Here is a 27,783-nt window from a genome sequence, read left to right on the forward strand (position 1 = left end):
ACCCAAAATGAGGTGAAGCTTTGTGTCTGTCTGGAAAGCATAATGCAAAGTGACCAAAAATGGAGACTGTCGAATGTGCTCTAGTACTTGTCGTTCTGTCTTTGTATGTTCAGTTGTTTTTGCTTTTTGAATTATTGTTGCTTTTTTCAATACTTTCATAGCGTACAACTTGCCAGCATTATGTCCACTTATTTTCCTTACTAGAAATACCTTTCCATAAGCTAGAACAACAATATTAGACAAGTTAAAGTACAGTTACTTGAGTTAATAATTTATAATTACAATATTTCAGTCAGATTTCCATTTCAGGTTGAGCAAAATTACCAGATCAAGAAATTGCTATTTTGATAACAGAAATATACTGACTGAACTCAATAAACCTTCTTTTAAAATGGAAATATAGAATGATGTTTAGGATTGTGACTTAAAAATGTAAAATTATTATAGCTCTTTCAAATAGTCAAAACAGATAATGAGAAAAGTTGACAGATTTAGGAGTTAAAACAGACCAGCTAATAAGCAAAAGGGAGTATTAGAATCCTGAAGTTTGCAAAAGTTTGCAAAAGTAGTGGATAGTTTATCAATTGGTGCCCCCCACCAGAAAAAAAAACTGATCTCCATTCAATGGTTCCAGGTATCATTGAACCACTGCTGAGCAGTAAAAGAACAGTTCTGTTTTGCTATTGCTTATGTTTTTAATTTGTTTTTAATTGTATTATTATTGTTTTGCTGTTGTTGTGTTGAGGCCTTGGCCTTTGTAAGCCGCATCGAGTCCTTCGGGAGATGCTAGCGGGGTACAAATAAAATTTAATAATAATAATAATAAATAATGTACATTTCAGTCCATCAGTGGTTAACTCCAGCTGAGACTTGTAACTAGATCTAAAGCCAAAACCAGTCCTATGAGGACTGAGTATATTACTACACATGGTCAGTAATAACAATTAAAACATAATACTTGAATGGAAGTTTGCACTCACTCTTGCCTGATAAAGACTCATAACCTTTGTTTTCTAAACATGTATATGGGTGTGCAGGTATTTCAAAATGATGGACCCTATTTCAAAGCAATATAGTTCAAGATAGAAACATGTTACAATTACACAAAAAGTTACAAATTGTTCCATGAGTTACCAGGTTTTACTAACAACTTTGAACCAGAAATAAATCTAAAAAATAATTCCACATAGAGTCTCAAACAATTACTGATAAATGCCTCATTAGGCCTTATGTGGCAGGGTCACAGTGTTGTGAATGACTGAAGCTAGGGGCTGTATGTGCACTGGGAGAGAAATTTATACTCATCCTTTCAGGTAGAAAGATTAATGGGTAAGTCGTGGTTACAGAGATATGGCGATTTCAAACCGAGTCCATTTTTTTGAAACACTGTACAGGTAGGTAGTCCCCGAGTTCTGTAGGTTTGTTCTTGAGTTGAATATGTATGTACGTTGAAACAAATATGTATTGTATGTCTAATATATATTGTTTTAGAAAGCTTAGAGAAGGGTTAGCACTTCTGTGGTGCTTGTTTTGCTGTCTGTGTTCATCTCACCCACTAGCCCTTGATAATTGGATTTTGAAAAAACTTGGCTTGTTGTAGAAACAAGGATCAGTGAGAAAGCTTCAGTGGAGACATCTTCTTTCCCAAGATAACTCTTCCAGGAATGAATTTCCCTTCGGAATGATAGATTTAGCAATAGTTTTATCTCGCTTCCTGTTGTCTCACCCTCAGTCTTAACAATGAGTCGTTTGTAAGTCAGATGTCTATAACTTGGCAACTGTTTGTATAGAATTGTGTAGCTTCACTATAAAACATTCTCAACCCAGATACTCACCTTGCCATATAAGAAAGAAAGTCAGTTCTTACCTCCTGTCCCAAGAACTTTCAGAAGCTCAAAGTTTTCAATTCCAATCTTCTCTACATGGCCTGTCAAATTAGCTAAAACACAAAAAGATTTGACTGTCAAATTGATATTTGCCGATTGATTGATTAATTTAAACATAGTCCCACTTTTTCTATGGGCTTTGAACTTGAGGTGAAACAGAAAATGGTTCACATCAGTAAAACATGCAAAATTTAAAATAGAACCAAATGATCAATTGATGTAAGAATTGTTTAAATTGATATTTATTAAAAAGCAACAAATATAGAAAATCAATCGCATTGTTAAAGCCCCTTCCCCAGAACCAGTCAGTCCCCAAAGATCTGTTAATGCAAAAAGTCCTCATCTGCCTCCAGATGGCACTTTGTAACAAGTATGCACACATTTTTATAGTATCTATTACAATTTAGATTCCATGGAAATATTTTAACAATCCAAGTTTTTGTATAGAATGGATATGGAGAAAAGAAATGAACTGGGATGTCACAAAACAAGATATAATATGTAGTTTGACCTGAAAGTTAACTAATTCCTCAGTGCATAACTTGTACAGAATTTGAAAAGATTAACTACAGATAAATATTTAACAGGAAAAATAACAGCAGAATTCTACATTATGTGACATACATAAATTAAATCTATGTAAAATAATGGCAGCTTATACTAAAAGTAACTGACACTATATCATCCTTCAAAACAGAAGCAGAGTTCTTGAAGGTAAGATGGGTGCTAATTTGAAATCCACTGAAACATGAGCAATTAAGAATGTGTTGTTGTTGTTGATGATGATGATGATGATGTCTGCCTTCAAGTTAACTTTGACTTAGGGAAACCATATAAATGAGGAACTTCCAGACAATCCTAGTATTGGGGCTTACAAATTCTGGGTTGTAGCTTTCCTGATTGAGTCAATTGACCTGTAATGTGGTCTTCTTCCTTTCCTACTCTCTTTTACATAAACAAACCTTATTGTTTTTCTAGTGAACCATGTCTTCTAATGTTCAAAGTATGACAATTTCAGTTTAACCACTGTGCTGCTAAGTATAGTTCAGGCTTGATTTGCTCATGGTATTTGCAGAATGCTTCTCTTTCAAATGAGCTGATTTTCTTATCAGCTTTGTACACTATCCAACTTTTGTAACCACAGCTCGAAATTAGAAATAAAATGGCATGGCTAATTTGACATTCACTTATATATCAACCCAAAATTTACCTGTATGCAAGTTTCAAAAGAGCATAAGATAAATTACACACAGGTATAAGAGGGGGGAAGGATAATGAAACAAATACATGTAACTATGAATCCATCACTAGTTACCAAGATTGATGGTGACTATGAAAGAAATGGAACAGTAAATTGAGGTTTCAGAGCTGGTAGAGATGGCACAGTAAATTGAGAAGGCCATGGAGAAGTCACAGAAACAACTACTGGGGAAGATTCCAAACTTTCCCCTTCAGATACAATACTCAGAGGAGTTCATTGTAGTGAAGGGTTTTGAGCTACCGATATTACTTCAATACATTTTGAAAAGCAATAACATCTATCAGAAACATGAATAGAAAACTTGCCATGCTCTGATACAAGACAAAGTGTGCGTTCAGTCAATGCTTGTCGAGATGGAAAGAGAACATCCAATGCTCCTTGCAAAGACATCATTTGGACAGAGTCCACTCAATGATTATCCTTATTTTTGGTCCGTTCCTTCTATTAATGCTTATACTGTTCGGTCAGCAATTCCATCTCTGTCTAGTGCAGGGATTCCCAACCTCTTTGACTTGTGCAGAGCTTTTTAGACTCAATTTCTGTGGTTGATCCCCTTCGGTCTACCCTATGACTTACAAGTTAAAGTGTTTAGGAGTAGTGTTATTGGTCGGGGGTGGGGGGGAAGGGCGGGCAGATAGTCAGGGAATGTAAAGTAAAGAGATACCTAAACAATTGTTCAATGTCCATGCAATAATAGATTATTTTAAAATCTTTGAAATTTACCATGATATTTCAATTTATTCTCAACTACACATTATATAGTCAAAGCTTAGCCATATTAAAAATTCTTCCAAAGTTCAACAATTTGCATTACAACATAACTAATGTGCTATTTGTTTCCTGCTTTTAATTTCATTCTCCTGGGAAGTGCATACGGAGTCCTTAGGGCTTGAACAATAGCACAATGTCATCAAGAAGACTAGTTCTTGAATTTAAGACATGGTCTTTATAATCTTAGAGAGGACATTCATAGATTCTGTCACCAAACACTTCACTACAAGATGGACCAAAGAACCCAATTCAGGAACAGACATGAAACAAGACTGCAACACAGACAAAGAAGCAGATGAATCCATCCTGGTTGACAGAAGGATGTGATAAAACCTTCTCAGTGTGCATGGAAGTTTTTGGCATGCATTCATCAACAGAGCCTTGAGCATAAAATCTCTGTTGCATCTCACCTGAGACGTGAAAGCTCTACACTGAGCACAAGCAGCCACTACATGAGATTCTCCGAGGTAAAGCAAACACTTTAAGCTGCCATCCTTCTCAGGGATTTTACAGCCACAAGTGATGCACTTCTCAAACAAAGCCAGCAAGACAACAAAGCCCAAAGGGTGAGAGTGACCTTAACCAGGAATGCAAAACAAAGAAACATCAAACAACCACAGGTTGAATAGGGAAATTAAGCCGAAGGAAGACTAAAATTGAGGGGAAAAGTAGAGAAGCCAAAGTTAAGTGTGAAAAATCTGAAGTTGAATAAACAAGTTGAAACTCTAGGCAAAGTTCCTGTTGTCACTGCTACAGTAGCATATGAAAAAGAACTGAGAGTTTAGGTGGGAATACTGCACAGATGATGGCCAGGGCTACTGCGAAAAACTTTGTATAATAACTCTCAAACTTTCTGAACAATGCACTGTGCAGGCACAGATAATCCATTTTTGCGAGTCACAGAGATCACAAAATAGAAAGGAAAAGAATACAGGGAACTTCAAATCCATTTCAGTATTTCTGGTCAACTGGAAAAAAAGTAAAAATACTGTGTGTGTGTGTATAATGCCTTTGTCCCAGTTTCCACGAGGACTATAGAAGCTTTACAACAGGGGTCCTCAAACTAAGGCCCGAGGGACATTTGCTCAGGGTCAACCTAAGTCTGAAATTACTTGTAAGCACACAACAAAAACAATCCTATCTCATCAGCCGAAAGCAGGCCCACACTTCCCATTGAAATACTAATGTTTATATTTGTTAAAATTGTTCACCATTTTAATTATTGTATTGTTTTAAAGTGTTTTTTGCACTACAAATAAGATATGTGCAATGTGCATAGCAATTCGTTCATTTTTTTTCAAATTATAATCCAGCCCTCCAACAGTTTGAGGGACTGTGACCTGGCCCTCTGTTTAAGAAGTTTGAGGACCCTGCTTTACAAAATACTCACAATTCAAAGTAGCTGGCTTATCTGCCTGGTTGAAGGAAGGAAGGGAAATATCACAACTGCTTTTCTGACTACACTGTACTCCTACTTCCCCAAATATTAATTCTGAATCAGTCTTGTAAATACACCCACAAAAATTACTAACCAGCAAAACAAAAAAGTATTATGTATCTAGTCTGCCATTAGCTGATAAAAACAGAGCTCACTGCATACCCATTCTAGATGTAGCAGAAAAGGCTTTCTTTCTTTGCCAGCATACTTGCTTTCTAAACAGAACACCAAGGAGGAAAGGAATCATTATCATGCTACATTTTTTCTAGAAACTTACAGTAGTAATTCTCTACATAGATCCCTCCAAGCTGATCTCCACACCTTCTGAGTACAACTGTTGTTCCTGTTCTCCTTCCTCATAATTGCTGATTACACAAAGAGCTCATAATTGATCATACAGCCCCAAACTTGCAACATGGTCCTTCAGAGTTTGATACATGCTACTGTATTTTCTCTTCCAGCTGGCTAACCAATTTGCATTTGCTGCAGGTATGCCTCTAAAAATACTTTAGCAAGGATAGCAGGGAGGGGGTGATTCTGGTTCCCTGGGCAGGGCGTTCCAGAATTGAGGGGCATCCACTGAGAACCGAGCTTAAGATGGAGGTGGGACCGAGAGAAGTGTCACTCCTGAAGCTCCCACGGCCCGGGAAGGTTCATACAAGGAGATATGATCAGCCAAATAGCCTGGACCTGAGCTGACTATGGCTTTAAAGCTCATAACCAGTGCTTTGAATTGTGCCTGGAAACAAACTGACAGTTACTGGAGCAGCTGCAACAGAGGGGTTATCCACCCCCTTGTAGCCAGCCCCAGTTAGCAACCTGGTTGTAGCTCTATATGTGCCCTTTCTCATTGCAAATTACAACCAAGGGACCTAGTAGCTGTCATCTCTGTCCTAAAACCAAGTCAGAAACTTGGCAGAAACCCTACCTCCTCATACATGAGCTCAGACAGAGCAGACATGATCAAAAGTGAACAAGAACATCCATAGGAGACTTCAAACAGTGCAGCCAATGAATTAATCCTGGTCTCCCAAACACAAGCTCACCTCCTTCTGCTTTTGCAGATACTAAGTTTTGGAGACTAAGCTATACAGAGAGCTAGTAGGTACTAGCTCTACTCCCAGCCAAGTTAGTAACCTAGCAGAAGGTATGCTCAAGGAGATGATATTGCTAAAACGCGCGCACTTTTTGAGTTTTTTAATATTGGTAGCCAGATTTTGTTCATCTTCAAATCTGGCTACCAGTATTAAAAAACTCAAAAATTACAACAGCAAAACAACAGAGAGTAAACAATCAGGCACATCAATTCACTCTCAACAAGAGATTCCCCCCAGGAACTTCCAGGCCATTGAATGCAAATCAAGGTGATCAGCTGAAACATTACCCTGGTCATTCCACAGATATATAAAACCATTTTTCCTACTTCCAACAGACCTCACTACCTCTGAGGATGCTTGCCATAGATGCAGGTGAAACGTCAGGAGAAAAATTGCCTCCAGAACATGGCCATATAGCCCGGAAAAACCTACAACAACCCAGTGATCCCAGCCATGAAAGCCTTCGACAATACATAGAACCTTGAATCATAAGAGTTGGAAGATCCCACATGAGCCATCTAGTCCAACCCCATGCTATGCAGGAAAAGTACATTCAAAATACCCCTGACAGATGGTCATCCAACCTCTGTTTAAAAGCCTCCGAAGAAGGATCCCCCACTATTTATTATTTTATTTATTTACGTCACTTATATCCCGCCCATATCAGCCCGCAGGCGACTCAGGGCGGTCTACATATCGGCACAATTCGATGCCATCAATGCAATACAAAAGCAAAAACAGTTAAATGCAATTAGACAAAAAAAGACAGTGCAATACAGTGCAATAACAATTTAAAAAGAGCTATATCCTCTCATTCCAATCCTCGTCCATTTCATCCTCTTGGCCGTTCCTGGGTCATTCTCCATCTCAAGCTTGACTATCTATTCCGGGGTTCCGAATGCCTGCTCGAAGAGCCAGGTTTTCACTCTCTTACGAAAGGTCAGGAGGGAGGGGGCTGATCTAATATCCCTAGGCAAGGAGTTCCACAGCCGAGGGGCCACCACAGAGAAGGCCCTGTCTCTCGTCCCCGCCAAGCGTGCTTGCGAAGCAGACGGGATCGAGAGCAGGGCCTCCTCAGATGATCTTAACTTCCTGGAGGGTTCGTAGGAAAAGATGCGTTCGGATAGGTAGGCTGGTCCAGAACCGTTTAGGGCTTTATAGGCTAAAGCCAGCACTTTGAATTTTTTCTGTCTTCTTCAGTTCCCTGGGCAATTTTTATCCACATTCCTCACTTGGGGGAGCAGGGGAGGTACACTAATATATTGCATTGTATATGGATATTGCAATTCAAGAAAGATATCGACAAGTTTGGAAGTCAAGCTCTATGAGGAGTGGCTTAGGAAGCTGGTATATTTAGCTTGGAGGAGAGGCTGAGAGGGGACATGAGAGCCTTGTTTAAATATTTGAAAGATGTCACATTAAGAAAGAGGCAAGCTTGTTTTCTGCTGCTCTGGAGATGAGGCCACAAAACAATGGATTCAAATAGAAGAAAAAGATTTCACCTAAACATTAGGAAGAACTTCCTAATGGTAAGAGCTGTTTGGCAGTACAGTACCCTCTTCTCAGGGGCTTGGGGTGTGTGGTTTAAACAGAGGCTGGATGTGGCCATCTGTGTTTTGATCATGTTTTCCTGCATGGCTGGATAGATTTGGACTCGATGGCCCGGCGGGGGGTGGGGGGAGGGGGCTCTTTTAATTCTATTATTCTATTATACTAAGCACCTGATCTGTGTTTTATATTTGTAAAAGACACTGAGAAAAGCATCAGTTCATCTCCTATGGAGGTTAGTAGGTGCTTTCCATGAAGCACTGGACTGCCCTTCAAGGATGTAATACTAACTGCAGAGGAGGAGCAGAACACTATGGAGTTCTTTCATAATCCACTCACTACTCTTCTTACCACATACAGTGCAAGAGGATAAATAAGGAAGTATAACATTTTATCACATGAGATTGGGGATAACACTGGATTGCTGTCTGTCGAGAGTACTTTGATGGTGTGAACCCACATAGCAAGGATCTTCAGGAAAGGAAACTCCACTTGAATAGCAGAAGGTATTGATGGTAAGGGCTGAAATGAACTGCTATAGCAGGCATGGGAAAACTTTGGCCCTTTGGGTGTTTTGGACTTCAACTCCCACAATCTCTAACAGCCTATGGCTGTTAGGAATTGTGGAAGCTGAAGTCCAAAACACCCAGAGAGCCGATGTTTGCCCATGCCTTTGCGATACAGTGTGACGGGAGTCCCTTCCTCTGGATTTTGTAAACTGACACTGGATGGCTATCTGTCAGGGGTGCTTTGATTGTGTTTCTAATGTCTAATGGATCATCTAAAATTTGTAGTACTAAATACAATGAACTGCATGCATACCCTGATGCTGAGATTTTTAATCCATTTTGTGGCTGGAACGTTCAAGTGGTTTGTATAGTTTGGTTTAATTACAAGTTATTGTTGTGTTTTATTGTTTATTTTATTTTGATTGAGGCGTTCTATGTTAATCCTGTATGTTGTTATTTTATTTTATTTGGTATTTATTTTTTATTTTGACTTCTGTACATCCTATATTGTTCTGTTTTGCATTGTTGCTGTTTTGTAAGCTGTCCCGAGTCCCTTTGGGGAGATGAGGCAGGATACAAAGTTATCCTTCTGTTCTAGCCTAATAAAATGGATTTTTAAGCAGGCCTTTGGCCTCAAGTAGGTTGAAATGGGCCTGTATTAGGCTGACACTTTGGCACTTTAGTTGAATATTGATGGCAGCTAGTTTTAACCATTGATGGTAAGTGGTTTTAAATTGTCTGTTTTATCTTATTTATGTGTTGATAGTGGTTGCTTATAACTCTTATGTGATACTATTTTATACTCCTGTACTGTTGATGTTAGGGCCCCTTGATGGCACAGCGGATTAAACCACTGAGTTGCTGAACTTGCTGACCAAAAGGTCAATGGTTCAAATCCGGGGAGCGGGGTGAGCTCCTGCTGCCAAACTAGCACTTCTGCCAAACTAGCAGTTCAAAAACATGCAAATGTGAGTAGATCAATAGGTACCGCTTCTACAGGAAGAGAATGGCAGTCTATGCAGTCATGCTGGACACATGACCTTGGAGGTGTCTATGGATAACACTGGCTCTTTGGCTTAGAAATGGAGATGAGCACCACCCCCCAGAGTCGGACATGACCAGGCTTAACATCAGGGGAAAACCTTTACTTTTTTACTGTTGATGTTTATACTGTAAACCACACCGAGTCCTTTTTTGGGAGATGGGGGCAGGATGCAAATAAGGTTTTTTTTTATTATTATTCATTAAAGTTATTATTATTAACATTTTCCTGCATGGCACAAAGGGGTTGGACTGGATGACCCTTGGGAGTCTCTTCCAACTCTGTAACTCTGTAAGTCATGTTGTTCTGACACATCTCCCACCTTTCCTACAGAGACTCAGGATAAATTAGAAAAAGGAATACAAGTGAAAACACAGAGAAATGCATTCTTAACAAAAACTCTCATAGGATTCAGACTTTGATGAACCTGCTCCATAAGCCTCCCACCCCTTTATTTTGTGGCGGGATTTCTCCCTTTCTTTCCCAGGGCCCTTCCACACAGAATATCAAAGCAGAAAATCCCACAATATCTGCATTGAACTGGGGGCTCTTCCACACATCCCTATATTCAAGAATATCAAGGCTGAAAATCCCACAATATCTGCTTTCAACTGGGTTATCTGAGTCCACACTGCCATATATTCCAGTTCAAACAGATAATGCAGGATTTTCTGCCTTGATATTCTGGGATATAGGGCTGTGTGGAAGAGCCTTGGGTTATCTGAGGCCCTTTTCACACAGCTGAATAACCTTACATTATCTGATTTGAACTGGGATATATGGCAGTGTGGACTTAGGGCCCTTCCACACAGCCCTATATCCCAGAATATCAAGGCAGAAAACCTCACATTATCTGCTTTGAACTGGAATATTTGGCAGTGTGGACACAGATAGCCCAATTCAAAGCAGATAATCTGCAATGTAGGGCTGTGTGGAAGGGACCCCAGAATATCAAGCCAGAAAATCCCACAAAATCTGCTTTGAACCGGGTTATTTTAAATCTACACTGCCATATATTCCAGTTCAAAGCAGATAATGTGGGATTTTATTCAGCTCTGTGGAAGGAGCCTTAGATAACCCAAGGCCCTTCCACACAGCCCTATATCCCAGAATATCATGGCAGGAAATCCCACAAAATCTGCTTTGAAGTGGGTTATCTGTGTCCACACTGCCATATATTCCAGTTCAAAGCAGATGTGAGGTTTTCTGCCTTGATATTCTGGAATATAGGGCTGTTTGGAAGGGCCGTAAGTCCACACTGCCCTATATCCCAGTTCAAAGCAGATAATATGGGATTTTATTCAGTTGTGTGGAAGGAGCCTTAGATAACCCAAGGCCCTTCCACACAGCCCTATATCCCAGCATATCAAGGCAGGAAATTCCACAATATCTGCTTTGAAGTGGGTTATCTGTGTCCACAGTGCCAAATATTCCAGTTCAAAGCAGATGTGAGGTTTTCTGCCTTGATATTCTGGGATATAGGGATGTGTGGAAGGGCCCTAAGTCCACACTACCAAATATTCCAGTTCAAAGCAGATGTGAGGTTTTCTACCTTGATATTCTGGGATATAAGGCTGTGTGGAAGTCCACACTGCCCTATATCCCAGTTCAAAGCAAATAATATGGGATTTTCCTCCTTTCCTTCTTACCGTTCCTCAGCTCATGCTTGACGGTGAAAAGGGACCAGTCTCCTTGTTCTTGTGGCGCCGAAGGTCCTTCCATTTCCTCACAGGATACAATAATAATAATAATAATAATAATACTCCACTTGTCTTCAATACTAGGGAGGCGCTGAGGTACAAGAGGTCACTTCGCCCCACATCCAGCTCAAAAGGAGCTTCTAAGAAACGTCTTCCATGTTGGATGTCAAGAAAACGAAGAATAAATCATATTAAAAGAAATGACAACCAGGCGCGCAATGAATGTGGATCATTTCCTCGTAGAGACGCCAATCCCTTAGATTCACCCCATCCCTAGAAGGGAGAGAGAGAGAGAGAGAGAGAGGGATCAAAACAGAAAAAAAGCAGAACAGCCCTGGAGATAGCTATTCCTTCCTCCTGACTGAAGCAATGAGGGGGGGGAGAAGGGGAGGGGGGGAGCCCAACGGTCATTGGCTCGCGAGGCTACACACCAGGGCGGCGATTGGTCGGGGGACGTTGCCGCGCGACCGACCCCGCCTCCCGGCTCGAGCCGCCACGAACAGAGCGAGGCCATTGGCCCGGCCCTTGCGCCAATCAATGGCTCGCGCTACTGACTTCCTCCCTCCCTCCCTCCCTCCCTCTCTTTCTGCCTTCCTTGGTTTCCTTCGCCTTCTCCTTCCTTCAGTCTCTTGGGCGCTGCTGCCTCTTCGCGCCCTTTTCCCGGCCGTCCTCTTTCTTTCCCTCAGGAAAGAGTCAATATTATGCAACCCCGCCCCCTGAGGGTGGAGCTAAAGGCATTAAAAGGCCCAGAGAAGGAGAACGGGCGGTGAGTGGCTTCACCAAAAGGACCCAGGCGACGCCTCACGTTTATTCGGTGTCCAGTAAGAGTAAGGACAAGGACACATTTATATATGTTTAGCCTGAAGAAGAGAAAGCTGAGAGGGGATATGATAGCCATGTATAAATATGTGAGAGGAAGCCACAGGGAGGAGGGAGCAAGCTTGTTTTTTGCTTCTCTGGAGACTAGGACGCGAAACGATGGCTTCAAACTACAAGAGAGGAGATTCCATCTGAACATTAGGAAGAATTTCCTGACTGTGAGAGCCGTTCAGCAGTGGAACTCTCTGCCCCGGAGTGTGGTGGAGGCTCCTTCTTTGGAAGCTTTTAAACAGAGGCTGGATGGCCATCTGTCAGGGGTGATTTGAATGCAATATTCCTGCTTCTTGGCAGGGGGCTGGACTGGATGGCCCATGAGGTCTCTTCCAACTCTTTGATTCTATGATTCTATTTACTAGCTGTCCCCTGCCACGCGTTGCTGTGGCCCACATGGGAGTTCTGTGTGGCAGGTTTGGCCCAATTCTATCGTTGGTGGGGTTCAGAATGGTCTGTGATTGTAGGTGAGCTATAAATCCCAGCAACTACAACTCCCAAATGTCAAGATTCTATTTTCCCCCAAACTCCACCAGTGTTCACATTTGGGCATATTGAGTATTCATGTAGAGTTTGGTCCAGATCCATCATTGTTTTGAGTCCACAGTGATCTCTGGATGTAGGTGAACTACAACTCCAAAACCAAAGGACACTGCCCACCAAACCCTTCCAGTATTTTCTGTTGGTCATGGGAGAACTGTGTGCCAAGTTTGGTTCAATTCCATCGTTGGTGGGGTTCAAAATGCCTTGTGATTGTAGGTGAGCTATAAATCCCAGCAACTACAACTGCCAAATGACAAAATCATATATTTTTTTTGAGTGAAGGACATACATTATTACGGCATTTATATGCCGCACATCTCACTCAGAGCAGCTTACAAGATATAAAAAGGTAAAGGTAGTCCCCTGACATTAAGTCCAGTCATGTCTGACTCGGGTGTGGCGCTCATCTCCATTTCTAAGCCGAAGAGCCAGCGTTTTCCGTAGACACCTCCAAGGTCATGTGGCCAGCATGACTGCATGGAGCGCCGTTACCTTCCCGCCGGAGCAGTACCTATTGATCTATTCACATTTGCATGTTTTTGAACTGCTAGGTTGGCAGAAGCTAGGGCTGACAGCGGTAGCTCACGCCGCTCCCCGGAATCTAACCTGCGACCTTTTGATCAACAAGCTCAGCAGCTCAATGCTTTAACCCACTGCGCCACCGGGGGCTCCGTACAAGAGAGAGATATATATATAAGTAAGTATGTGTGTGTGTGTGTGTATATATATATATATATACACACACACACACACACACACATACTTACTAACTTTACTTAGGCGATCCCTCGTTTTCCGAGGATGATTGTCTTCCAGTGTTCTTGTGGGTCCGTATGTGGCTGTGGAGACCTATTCTTGACCTGCATCTTCTCCCGCAGTGTGGGGATTGGTTTCCAGGTGGAAGGCGGTCTTGGTCGGGGTTGGCTTGACGCGCCTTCCTCTTGGCACGTTTCTCTCTTTCACCCTCCATTCGTGCCTCTTCAAATTCTGCAGCACTGCTGGTCACAGCTGACTTCCAGCTGGAGCGCTCAAGGGCCAGCGCTTCCCAGTTCTCAGTGTCTATGCCAGAGTTTTTAAGGTTGGCTTTGAGCCCATCTTTAAGTCTCTTTTCCTGTCCTCCAACATTCCGTTTTCCGTTCTTGAGTTTGAAGTAGAGCAACTGCTTTGGAAGACGGTGGTCGGGCATCCGGACAACGTGGCCGGTCCAGTGGAGTTGACCATCGCTTCAGTGCTGGTGGTCTTTGCTTCTTCCAGCACGCTGCCTGTCTTCCCAAGAGATTTGCAGGATTTTCCGGAGGCAGTGCTGATGGATTCGTTCCAGGAGTTGCATGTGACGTCTGTAGACAGTCTATGTTTTGCAGGCATATAGCAGGGCTGGGAGGACGATAGCTTTATAGACAAGCACCTTGGTATCCCTACGGATGTCCCAGTCCTCAAACACTCTCTGCTTCATTCAGAAAAATGCTGCACTCTCAGAGCTCAGGTGGTGTTGTATTTCGGTGACGATGTTGACTTTGGTAGAGAGGTGGCTGCCAAGGTAGCAGAAATGGTCAACATTTTCTAATGTTAGCTGAAGGGTATGGGAGCTGCGAACCGTATTCATTTATTTATTTCCAGTATTTCTATCCTGTTCCTCCTTGACCCCCGAAAGGGGACTCAGGACGGCTTACATTTGGCAGCAATTTGATGCCACTACATATAACACAGTAATATAATAACAGTAATTATTATTATTATTATTATTATTATTATTATTAAAAAAAACTTTATTTATACCCTGCCACCATCTCCCCAAAGGACTTGGAGGGGCTTACATGAGGCCAAGCCCAACAGTACATCAATAAACAAAAGTAATAAACAAAAACAATAAATAAAATACAATTAATATAAATCACATATAAACAATAAACAGCAACACACAAGGATTTAAAAACCTATGGCTGGGCCAAATGTAATAGTTTAAAAATTAAAAAAATAAACTCTGTGCATGAACAAGGTAGGATATAACTGGTATAGGGTTTTCAAAGAGAGATGAAGGAACGCAGTCAATCCTAAATCAGTGGTAAAGTGCATTCTGAAAGCATATTGCTGAGAATTTTCCTTATTCTGGGAAGGCACACAGGAACAACCAGTTCCCCCCTCCTCAGCTTAAGTGGCTGAGGGGGGAAAGGGAGGGGCCTGAGGCTGTTAGGAATGGTGGGAGTTGAAGTCCAAAATACCTGGGGGCCCAAGTTTGCCCAGGCCCGATATAACCACAAACACATTTCTAAGCCAAGCTGACGTGATGGTTGTTTTTTGGGTTCCAATTCAAGGGAGAGCTGAATATATTAATATTAATTATTATTATTATTGATTATACAATACAGTAGAGTCTCGCTTATCTAACCTTCACTCATCCAACGTTTTGTATTATCCAATGCAGTCAGCCTCCCACCCGGATCCACAGCTGTTTCAATACATTGGTGCTACATTAGTAAATACAGTAATTACAGTAGGGTCTCATTTATCCAACCTTCAGTCATCAGTCTTTAGGAGGAGCTTGAAGATGTGGCTTTTCCAGTGTGCCTTCCCAGAATAATGATTCCATAGCACTTTGTCCTCCAAAGCACTTTACATTGTTTTAGGTCTGCTTGTACGTTTTCCACAAATGCCCCATCACTTTTTCGCCCATGTTTCAGCATTATTCTCAATTTTAATTCTACATTTGGCCTTCCCTTAGTTTTAATTGTGCGTTGTCTTATTTTATGTTTCGTTATTTTATTGTCCATGTTTTATTTTAATTGCTTGTATTGTTGTTATTATTGCTTGTATTGTTGTTTTTGGGCTCGGCCTCATGTAAGGTGCACCGAGTCCCTCAGGAGATGGTAGCGGGGTACAAATAAAGCTTTATTATTATTATTATTATTATTATTATTATTATTATTAAACATTCTGTATTATTCAATGCAGTCTGCCTTCCGCCCGGATCCACAGCTGTTTCAATACATTGTGATGTTTTGTTGCTAAATTCGTAAATGCAGTAATTACTACATAATGTTACCATGTATTGAACTACATAATGTTACCTTGTATCTATTATGTAGAGAATATTTCTGATGTTAGGCTGTCAGACCTCCAATGATTTTGTCGCCCAGAGTTACAGTAGAATTGGTGAAGAATTAAAGACAGTGCCTTATATCTTTGAAATATTTCCTGACTTGAATACACGTGTATAAAAGAACATAAAAATATGTTCTTTGGACAATCAGGTAGAATTGTACAATGAAAGAGGTGGGTATTAAATATTCTGGGCATAGAATCTCTAAGAGGGTTATGTTGGGCTACAATCATATCATATAGCCATTTATCAAGAAATATGGGATTTGAAGTCTAGTGGACCCTCACTATTTTAGGAATGTTATTACAGAGAGTTCTTTAGTATACCATTAGAAATGAAGTTGGCAATTGATTTCTTTAAGGCTGAAGTTTAAGTTTTGGTTATTTGACATGGATCTGGTGAATAGTGAAAACTTATCAGGACTGTTCAATTTTTTTGTGTAGAGATAATTTTGATATGATATGTTTAAGAAAAGAAACTTATCTGATATTGTGGTAGTTTATAATCATTTGCCCACTGCTGTTCTGCATCAAGCCTTATCTCATCCTGAAGTGACAGATGAAATTTTAGAAGTTCTGCATTTCTCTTTATATCTGTAACATCCTGTTGACAGCCAGATCTTTGGTGATAGTTGTGGTGCAATCACAGGCTACTCTTGCATACTTTCCTGTATTTCATTTCGGACTAGTGGGACTTGACAACTGAATCAACTTGACTTTAAGCATAAGCTCTTCTTAGTGTTTGGTCAACACAAAGAATATAAAATGTTTTTCAGTGGAGATTTTTATCTTTTTTTCTGGCTCATGCCACTCAGAAAACAACCCATCCCACTATGAACAGCATTTGTGAACTTATATCCCCATACCAAAAAAGGGAAATGCGAAAGACTGCTCAAACTTCCGTACAGTGGCCCTTATTTCTCATGCCAGTAAGGTAATGCTCAAGATCCTGCAAGGAAAACTCCAGCAATACATGGAGCGAGAGTTGCCAGATGTTCAAGCTGGGTTTAGAAAAGGCAGAGGAACGAGAGACCAGATTGCCAATATCTGCTGGATAATGGAGAAAGGCAGGGAGTTTCAGAAAAACATCTACTTCTGCTTCATTGACTATTCTAAAGCCTTTGACTGTGTGGATCATAATAAATTGTGGCAAGTTCTTGGTGGGATGGGCATCCCAAGCCACCTTGTCTCTCTCCTGAGGAATCTGTACAAGGACCAAGTAGCAACAGTAAGAACTGACCACAGAACAACAAACTGGTTCAAGATTAGGAAAGGCATACGGCAAGGCTGCATACTCTCACCCAACCTTTTAAACTTGTATGCAGAACACATCATGCGATGTGCGGGGCTTGATGAATGCAAAGCTGGGGTGAAAATTGCTGGAAGAAACATTAACAACCTCAGATATGCAGTTGACACCACTCTGATGGCCGAAAGCGAGGAGGAGCTGAGGAGCCTTCTAATCAAGGTGAAAGAAGAAAGCGCAAAAGCTGGGTTGCAGCTAAACATCAAAAAAACCAAGATTATGGCAACAAGAATGATTGACAACTGGAAAATAGAGGGAGAAAATGTGGAGGCCATGACAGACTTTGTATTTCTAGGTGCAAAGATTACTGCAGATGCAGACTGTGGCCAGGAAATCAGAAGACGCTTACTTCTTGGGAGGAGAGCAATGTCCAGTCTCGATAAAATAGTAAAGAGCAGAGACATCAGACTGGCAACAAAGATCCGCATAGTCAAAGCCATGGTATTCCCTGTAGTAACCTACGGATATGAAAGCTGGACCTTAGGGAAGGCTGAGCGAAGGAAGATAGATGCTTTTGAACTGTGGTGTTGGAGGAGAGTTCTGAGAGTGCCTTGGACTGCGAGAAGATCCAACCAGTCCATCCTCCAGGAAATAAAGCCCGACTCTTCATTGGAGGAAAGGATACTAGAGACAAAGTTGAAGTACTTTGGTCACATCATGGGGAGACAGCAAAGCCTAGAGAAGACAATTATGCTGGGGAAAGTGGAAGGCAAAAGGAAGAAGGGCCGACCAAGGGCAAGATGGATGGATGGCATCCTTGAAGTGACTGGACTGACCTTGAAGGAGCTGGGGGTGGTGACGGCCGACAGGGAGCTCTGGCGTGGGCTGGTCCATGAGGTCACGAAGAGTCGGAGACAACTGAACGAATGAACAACAACAAAATGAATTCGGTGGCCAAAGTGCAATCTTGGGTTTGCATGTGATTCCCAAGTCAGTTTTTTTTTTGTGCCTCCATCTGGCCAACTACCCCTGTGCAACTCACAATTTTTCTCTCAAAAAGAGTGAACTGTTATTTTCTAGAAACTGTACAATTCCATTATCTGGGTGAAAGCCAAAAGGGGGCGCTAGAAAGATAGTCCATTTTACAGGGGTGGGGGTAGAGTTGAAGGCATTACACCATTCACCCCAGTTTTTCTGTTATTCCCCCCATCCATGTCACTGCCGTTAAAACAATCCTCGTTTATGAAGAGAGGAAGCCGGAATAACCAGCAAAAACGAAGAAAATGTTTTTCCTCCTTCAACTCCTCCCTCACCCCATAAAATGGACTATCTTTCTCTGTCTAGCACCCCCTTTTTGCCTCTGCTCGGGTAATGGAACAGTACCTTACAAACTTTTGGAGCAGCGATTCACCCTTTAAAATAGATTCACTGATATTATAGTATTTAATATCCAATTAGCATATTTTGGATTTTTTTCTTTGTCTTTTCCCCTCATTGACTTTTGGTGGTGGCAGGAATTCATCACCCTAACTGCCCTAATTGCCCCTTAACTTCCTAGAGATGCATAACATTGCCTCCACTCATGTTTTTTTTTCCAATTATAGCAATATAATGTAGCAACCTAAAAACTAAGAAGGGGCGTGTTATTTATCCTGAACTGTTATATTAGCTTCTTACCACTCTCACAGCTATGATTTCATCCTACAAAAATTTGGGATTTGTAGATTGATGAAGTGTGTAGTAGAAATTTTTACTATAGATCACTAGTAATAATATACTTTAATATACTTTATTTATATTCCACTCTATCTCCCCCATGGGACTCAAGTACATATATGGCAAACATTCAATGCCATTATACAATTGACAAAGAAAGATAATACATAAACAGAGGCAAGGCTAGTTTCTGTCTGCAGAGAATTCTAAAGATTTTACCAAATTACAGACGCTAGGATTCCATAGATCAGGCCCATGGTGGTTATGTAGTAAAGGTATTCTTGATATGCATGCATGCTTTGGATCTAAATTCCCAGAAATTGTGGCCAGGAGGACTAGCGGTCAAAAATCCAGGGAGTTGGAATCTAAAACATCAGAGGTTGAGAAGCACTGCCATATACATATATGTGAGAGGAAATCCTAATATTTTTATCAAATTACTTTCCTAAAAACATGGGAAGGTTTTTTTGTTTTTGTTTTGTTTTGTTTTGTTTTTTTGTGCAAAAACAGCAACCTCTCCCTAGAAAGTAACTACATTATCATCAGCACTAATAACTGAAGTGGCTTAACTTGTTGAGTTTAAGTCGCAAACTCATAATTGAAACTACTTGTTTCGAGAATGGCCATAAAATTTACAGGGAATGGTGTGGAGGTTGTCATTAATCTTAAATCACATTTTGTTACTGTCTCCTTCAAAATCCCCTTTTTATCCTTTTAAAGTTACCTTCTTCCAGCTCAAATATGTTTGCTTATTTGTGTTTGCCCAGATGTTGCCTGATAGCTTTAGGTGTCCCACACATCTAGGAAGTGTCAGATTGGGAGAGGCATTCCTATATCTCAACTTCCAACTTCTTCAATTAAAGTTGTCACGCCTTTGCTTATTTATTTTCTTTCCACTTCCACTCACATATATGCATAAATCAGTTTGCTTGAAATGATGGATTTTATTTAAGCCAAATTGATACAGCAATATGTGGATCGTTATGTAGATCAGTCATGAATCAGGAATAGTGAATTCTTATAAATGCTTTAAGAGCCTCTTAGTATATGGTGAACATTTTTCTCTGCAGCAAAATCACTGTATATTTTTCACATACATGCTCCCTGTTAAGTGTAATCTGCTAAGATACAGGCAAGGTCCTTTTAGTAGCCCTACACTTGGTGGAAATAACCTGTATCAGCTAGAAGTGTTTGGAAACAAAAAAGAAACTGTAATAATGCAGCCTTTCACCCACAGCCTTTCACAAGTGGGTTGATGCAGCCTCTCAGCTTTTTAGTTGTTCCCTCAGCCTACAAAGAAGTATTTATGAGTGCATAAATCAGTTTGCATGAAATGATGGATTTTATTTAAACCAAATTTTAGCAGATGTGATGAATTTTTGATGTCAGATGTCACCTCCCCAATCTTATTTCTAGAAACTAAAAGATGCCTACTCCAGATTGGGAGGGATGAAAAGCACATGGAACAACTGTCACAGTACGGTGAACTTAGGCATTTGGGATAAAGCAACTACAAACAAAGCACTGAATGCAAGAAATGGCATTAATACTGCATTTTAACTATTACAATAATTGAGTTCCTTTGGGGAGATAAGAATGCACCCCATGCCCCCTAATGGACAATTTGGAACATTTCAGGTGTGTTGGGGGAGGGGGGGATGTTTTAATTTTATGCAAAGAAAAATCCCTTATGTAACTTTGAACATGATGGAAATGCCTTCCACACACTTTTGAGTGCATTTGATGCCATTCTAGAGGATAGAGATGAAGAAAATTGTTAAAACAATTTACCTTGGGGCCTGCAGAAATTGCCTTGGGGACTTCATATGCCTGTTACAGAGCCATGGGAGGTAAAACTTGCTTTTCAGGTCAAGAAAGGCTGACATTCTGAAAAGGCTATAGCTTCTTTGGGGCATTATCTCCAAACATACATCTTCATGCCATTCCAGTACTTTTTTTATTAGTCATTGAACCCCATTTGCTATTTTAATTTCAAACATTTGTACCCCGTCCTTCTCATCTCTGTGGGGGGGGGGGGGACCTCATGTTTATTCCCTCAGTTTAGAGCTATTTTCAATCCTGTTTGTTTGATCTTTTTGAATAATTTGGTATCGTCTGTAATTTTTGCCACATCATTATTCGTCCCTGCCTCTATATCAAGAGTTCTCAAAAAAACTTCAGCCACGGAGCCCTTTTTGGAGCAAAAGTTTCTTGTGGAGCCCCAAGAAATGTTTATATATTATTATATATAATGTGTGTGTGTGTGCCAGGCATGGGTCAGGCCAGTGGCAGATCATGTGAACTCAGTGCAAAAAAAGGGAAGAAAGATAGAACAATAAAATATTTAAGATTAAAAACTATTTTAAGCAACATAAACTTAAAAGTATTTCAGTGGAAGACACCCAGGACCATCCAGTCCAACCCCTTTCTGCCATGTTAAGAAAAGCACCATCAAAGCACACCTAACAGATGGCCACCCAGCCTTTGTAGAAATAATAACAACAAGAAGAATAACAATAATAAACATTGACAAAACCACGATCTGTTCAACTGCAAAAGACCATCTTACTTGGATCTGCACGCATCATTCGAAAATACATCACACAGTCCTAGATGCTTGAGAAGTGTTCGACTTGTGATTTTGTGATACGAAATCCAGCATATATATCTCATTTGCTGTGACATACTGTGTCTTTGTGTCAGCAAAATAATAACAATAACAATAATAGCAGAAATCTCAGAGGCCCTCCAGTCCAACCCCCTTCTTCCATGCAAGGAAAACACAATAAAATCACCCTCTGAGTGGTGGGAGGGAAATAGGATTAGGATTTTGGAAGCAAAGGAAGCAGGAGAGGAGGGGGGGGGTCTGGGCAGCAAGGAAAATAGTCTGGGCAGTGAGGGAAGTGGGTGGGGAAAGGGTCTAGTCTGGACAGTGAGGGAAGTGGGTGGGGAAAGGGTCTGTGCCCTGGGAGGACGCTGCTACTGTTGTTTCCGGCAGCTCAAAACTTTAATTTCCCTGCATTTCTCAGGAGGAGGAGGCAGGAAGCTCCCCAGAGCCCCTCACTATCAGTTTAAGAATCCTTGCTCTTTATCATTATGTTGAATACTTCCAATCCAAATACAGATACCTTGTAAACCTTACTTTTATACCACTCACATCTTCACAGTCACTGCCTAAAAATAATCAAGACTCTGAATTAGAGTATGATATTAATAATATAATAATAAACTTTATTTCTATACTGCCTTATCTCCCCAAAGGAACTCAATTATTGTAATAGTTAAAATGCAGTATTAATGCCATTTCTTGCATTCAGTGCTTTGTTTGTAGTTGCTTTATCCCAAATTGCCTCTTAAGTTCACCGTACTGTGACAGTTGTTCCATGTGCTTTTCATCCCTACCAATCTGGAGTAGGCACCTTTTAGCAGATGTGATTAATTTTTGATGTCAGATGTCACCTCCCCAATCTTATTTCTAGAAACAATTGTTATAATCTTGCAAAGTTAGCTATTTGGTTTTAACATTAATTCATAGTTTTCGTTTCCTGGGTTCTAGTGACAAAGGTAGAGGAGTTGACACTTAATGAACATCTGTGCTCCAGTCTCTTTTTTACTCATTACAATGTAAAAGTTAATCTAATGCGCATGTATTTTGGAGTAAGATCTGTAGAACATAGTGGAACTTCATATAAAGGAGAAGGAAAAGAAAAAAGGAAGATGCCTGAATAATGTACGGTACTCTTGAGGAAGTAGATTGTAATCAGCAAAAGTTTGTGCTAATATAAATTTGTTGATCTTGCAGTACTTGCTCTCTCATCATTTTAAATGCATACAGACTAATACAGGAACCTCTTAAAATGCTTCAGGTAAAAATATATAGAATATTACTGCATAGATAACATTGAAAGAATCTGAGCAAAATATTTTTAAACTGTTACTGTGTAAAAAGCTCAGTAAAAATCAAAATATGGAGAGATAAGTATGTGTGTATAGTATGATCTGCCATTATAAATCAGTTATTTAAATCTGTCTATATCTAGCGTGTAAAGGTTAAATTAGAACACCTGAATTATAATCTTGAAGTGTCTTAGCATCAGAAAAACTGGGTTTGTTGCCAAGGTGACTCCTACTTTTAACAAAGCTTTCACATATTAAACAATGTGAAAATGTGTTTAAAAATTATTACTGATGGAAGGTAAAGTATTGGAAATTCATGTACAATAAATCATAGTATTTACTCTCATTCCCAGACTATTGTGATGGCAAAGTGATTTCTTAAACCAATTCAAACACTTTAAAAGCAGTTTTTAAAAATTGTGTGTTATTGTTTTTATTGGCCATGAGAGAGAACAAATCTTTATTATCTAGTCACTAGAGGGAGCGAATACATTAAGCAGATAGTGGAAGTCTGTGTGTGACTGTTCTAACAGGTAAAAACAAGGCTCTTTGAAACCAGTTTATAGATAAGATCAGAGGTTGTCTGTCTTTTTGGATCAGGCTTTTGTGCTAAATGTTGCTAAATGACCTGATTCAGTTGGAAATTGTCAGTGTCCAGTGTGTCTTTCTTACTTTTTTCCTTGGGTTTTTGTTCCATTTCTTTGCTTAACAGCTTGCGAAAGGGAAAGAATAATTCCTCTAAAACAGAAGTACTGGATAGTGGTATCAAGTTTTACAGTTATCTGAAGTAACCATTTATTAGTGGCCATTAAAGACTAATGCACCAGCATCACCAGGAAGTTATTAACATTTAAGTAACTGTAGAAATGGAATTTGTGTATATGTTGACAATAAGTTATAGTAGTTTGAGTCTTGGACTATGAATCTGGAGACTAGGATTAAAATCCTTACTCGGCCACAGAAATCCATTGGGTGACCTTAGGCACATCACAGACTTTCAAAGGGTGACAAAGACAAGCCCCCTTCTAAGTAATCTTAGCAAGAAAACCCCATGGTAAGTTTGCTTTAGGGTCACTCTTACAAAATTGCTAAATAGTATTTACTATCTTAAAACAGATTGAAATTATAATGTAGGTAATAAGATAATGAGAAAGAGGAGCATAGCCTGTTGGTATTTTTATTGTAGGCAGGGATTTTGCTATGGAAAATGTTTAAACACAGTTTAAATCTAACAAATTCTTTAATGTTAAAAACACTGAACAGTCTTACTGCACCTTTAAAGCTAATTGGAATCCACCAAGCTAATTGAGAATCAGAAACTTAACAAGACTCCTTTGCTCTTTCAAATGTCAGGGGATTGTGAGAAGAAATTAGAACAGTGTACATTAATTAGACAAGCAGTTTAAGGGATTGTTATTTGGAGAGGCCAGAAGAGAAAAGTGCTAAAACTTCAAAGAGATCTGAGTGAAGGGTATTACAGAAGACTCCAGAGCCACAGGCAAGAAGCAATGCTACAAAACTAGCAGAATGAAACGACAGATTTTTTTATTGCTTGTTCTCAGTAAAAGTATTGTCTATGACAAAGGATTGTTTAATCCAAAGCTTCTTAAACTGTGGGCCACAATTCCAAAAAGGCTCAAGTTAACTGAACGCTTGGGTTGCAAAATATTTGGGAATAGTAAAAGATTTGAAAATGCCACCAAGTGGTTGTTTTAGATATTTACATGAATCTGTTAGCAACAAGTGCAACAGATGCTGATTTTGCTTGATTGTTCTCTTTTTGGTTTCAGAAATACTTCCCTTCAAATTTTGTTTCTAAAAAACAAAGTTGGGTTCATAAGCCATATGCAACTGAAATAAAAAAAAAACATCAGCCATCTGCCATTAAAAGTCCAAAAAGAATATGCCTGCAAGCTCCCTTGTTAATAACACCTAGTTGTTTTGGAAGAGAGGAAAGAATATGGAAAAGATATGAATTGTGTACATTTATGTAGTCACAGGGGACATGATAACCATGTTTTAAGTATTTGAAAGGATTTCACATTGAAGAGAGGGAAAGCTTGTTTTCTGCTACTCCAGAGTCTGAGATATGGAACTGTTTATTCTAATTAAAGGAAAAGAGATTCCTGATGGTAAGAGCTATTCAACAGTGGAATATGTTTCCTTAGAGTTTTGCAGAATCTCCTTCTCTGGAGGTTTTTGAGCAGAGGCTGGATGATGATCTGTTGAAAGTGCTTTGACTGGGTGTCGCTGCATGGCAGAAGGTTAGGCTGGATGATTCTTATGGTCTCTTCCAACTTTGTGATTCTGTGATGGGAAAAAAGGGTGGTAGGTGTGGGTCCATTTCCAGCACATGTTCTGCTCTACAACCAGGGACTTTTTGAGTTGGAGGTATGAACATAAAAAACACCCCATTATTGTCCCTGAATACAAGAGAAAACAAAGAGAGCCAGCAGAGTAAATGCTGCCACTTAAGCCTGTAAACTAAACATGCCAGCATGACATCAAAAATATGGATGATGAACTACATCCTGCAGCATCAAATATTCAGCCAAGATGTAAATAAACAAATATACCCATCTCATTAGTATGCAAATTGACTTTTGTCTTTAATAGATGGTTTAATTACATATATGTAAACTGTCTTTATATGTTGTTGTTCACCGCCACGAGTCGCCCTCGGGCTGAGAGTGGCGGTCAATAAATGCAAGAAATAAATAAATAATAATAAATATGCCATAGAATTGTTTTAAAATCAGTTTCTTTATGGTTTATGTAACACGATTTTTGTTCCTGGGTTATAAATGTCATTATAAATGTTTTATCATAAAAACATGGAAAAAGTTTATTAAACTGGAAAAACTTTGTTTTTGCAGGATATCCTGCAGCATATTTTGCTATAGTTTTTCAGTGAATATCTCCTAAAGTCTCAACAAATTCAACATAGTTTGTTGCAGCTACAAAAACATAGTTTCTGGAGTATAACAACTACTTTCAAAGTAAGAACCACACAATTAAACAGGATATAATACTTTCAAACCAGAAACAGTAATTTAAAAAATTGTTACATAGTGTTATCAGTAAAAGTTTCATTTTATATATCTACATGCCTACAATGTGTATCATTTTCTCAGGCAAAAATGGGTCATGACTGGAGAAGCCCTGGTCTACGCATTGGTTTTTAACCTATGGCCCATGGGCAAAATTGCCAAAGAAATGTAATTATAACAAATAAAAGAGTTCCATGTGAATATGATTTTCAGTTTTTACTATGCTAGAAATTAGGGGATTGAAGGAAGATTCCATTGGGGAAACTGAATCCTCATTTAGAGAGACACGGCCCTCATTTTGCCTGCTCCCATAGCTAGATCTTTGGTTCAGCCTTGGTCTTGGCTTTTATTCCATACTGACACATTAATTTTGACTGGTTTAGTGAGGGTAGCCAGGAAAGAAAAACATTAACAGTGTTAATGGCAGAAGAAGTGAGGTTGTTTGTTCTCTAGTTTTGTTCCTTACAGGTTAGGCTATAATCTTTATTATCATATGGACATAACACTTCTGTACTTTTTCTAGAATATCACACAATGAAGTTTCAAGAAATGTAGATCTTAATGATAAAGACACAAGTAAGCAAGTGTTGAAGTTTACATTTGCTGGAACACCGTATGTTTTTAAAAAGGGCTTCCTATTTGCTGGAAATGAATAACCAATTAGATGTTGAATATTAACACTTCAATTTTAAAAGAACCCCAGTGAATCTTATGATTAAAATCCGTATTTTTGACAGCAATGGCTTCAGCAGACTCAATAAGCAACTTAGTGGTAAGGCAATTTGTTTTCATTTTATTTTTTTTAGTTAATAAAAATGCTTGGAGCCAATATTTGTAAAGTGGGGAAATGAAAATTTAATTTAGTACAGTAACTAAGGAAATAATTATTCTTGCTTTGTTTCCAGCAAATTGTTTTAAGTCCTGTAATTGTTAAAATATGGATAAAATGATAAAAGTGTTAAAACCTAGTGTATAGAAGTTACCTTACTTTAATCTGACAAGCCAAACCTCCTTTGTTGGTTCATCAGAGTATCATTCAGTACATCATCTGAAGGTAGAGTACTTCTCAGATAGAATTCTGAAATCCAAAACAGTCCCAAATCCAAAATTATCACCATGGGTTACTGAGACAGTGACACCTTTGCTTCCTTATGGTTTAATGTACACATACTTTATATCATGCACAAAATTATTTTTAAAATGTATAAAATTACCTTCAGGTTATGTGTATAAAGATTAATTTAATGTTTAGTCTTGGGTCCCATCTCCAACATATCTCATTATGTATGCAAGTAAATGTATTCTAAATTAAAAAAAAATTCAAAACACTTGCTCTATCAAACCGGTATAAAACTATCGTTCACCAATGAAGTTATGAAACCATTGTTTTAAATATATATATTATCTGTTTAGATTGCAGTCATCCTTTTTTTTCCAGGATGAAGAGATGGTTTTCATAGGAAACCTGAAAACTCTTGTGCCGTGTGCTGTCAGAAATCTAATACGATCAAATAAACTCAGCATTAGGAATACTTCTGGAATGGCAGAAGGTAAATGTTTATGTTGAATATAAAAGGATACTTTCATGTTATTCCTCTAGAAGAGGGCTTTTTTAAAAACATGCATAGGCATCATAATATCTAGGCCAGGCCCTCCAAGTGTTGGCCGGCTTGTCCAGTGGTCAAGAATTCGGGGAGCTGAAGCCCAAAACACCTGGAGGGCCGCAGGTTGTGCAGGCCTGCTCTAGGCCCAAGGAGAACTGTTTGGAAATAATGAAGGCTTGCTATGGTAGACTCCCATTTGAGTTAGTTTCCATGGATTTCTGCAGAACATCATCTAGCCAGTTTCATGAAATAATTTTTAGTTTTTTGGTAGACAAGGTGCTTGAAAAGATTCATCCAGGAAAGTGTCTTAAGCTTTCCATCCCCTGTGCCTTTACCACATAGGGAAATGGGGGAGGAAACAAACCAAGGTACACTTAGTGCTTTGAGAAGCAGTTCAATTATTGACTTTCAAAAATGCTGGCAGAGTGTACTTTGTTCCTTGCTTGCTATCCCAACACTAGAAACAACCTGGAGTTATTAGACCATAAGTCACCATGGCTGGTCTATAT

At 39.5% G+C, this 27,783-nt stretch overlaps 2 protein-coding genes across 7 annotated transcripts in view; one reads left to right on the top strand and one right to left on the bottom strand.

Moving 5' to 3' along the window:
- RPS6KA5 (ribosomal protein S6 kinase A5) overlaps window positions 1-11,632 on the bottom strand; it is a 44,691-nt gene extending 33,059 nt beyond the window's left edge. The window contains exons 1-3 of the mRNA XM_060756728.2: window positions 11,202-11,632; window positions 1,868-1,939; window positions 3-221 (exon numbers count right to left, since the gene is read on the bottom strand). Coding sequence (XP_060612711.2) covers window positions 3-221; window positions 1,868-1,939; window positions 11,202-11,274 — 364 coding nt within the window. The 5' untranslated portion in view covers window positions 11,275-11,632. The remainder of the gene's footprint in view (window positions 1-2; window positions 222-1,867; window positions 1,940-11,201) is intronic.
- A 195-nt stretch (window positions 11,633-11,827) lies between these two features.
- DGLUCY (D-glutamate cyclase) overlaps window positions 11,828-27,783 on the top strand; it is a 38,659-nt gene continuing 22,703 nt past the window's right edge. For 3 of the 6 annotated variants that reach the window (XM_067462962.1, XM_060756708.2, XM_067462963.1), the window contains exons 1-2: window positions 11,828-12,018; window positions 27,109-27,220. In XM_067462962.1, the coding sequence (XP_067319063.1) occupies window positions 27,118-27,220 (103 nt within the window). In that variant the 5' untranslated portion in view covers window positions 11,828-12,018; window positions 27,109-27,117. Of the gene's footprint in view, window positions 12,080-25,496; window positions 25,620-27,108; window positions 27,221-27,783 lie in introns of all 6 variants that reach the window. The other 3 variants (XM_060756717.2, XM_067462961.1, XM_067462965.1) reach the window with 3 other exon arrangements.

Source organism: Anolis sagrei, chromosome 1 (assembly GCF_037176765.1).
Source record: "Anolis sagrei isolate rAnoSag1 chromosome 1, rAnoSag1.mat, whole genome shotgun sequence".
NCBI classification, from domain to species: domain Eukaryota; kingdom Metazoa; phylum Chordata; class Lepidosauria; order Squamata; family Dactyloidae; genus Anolis; species Anolis sagrei.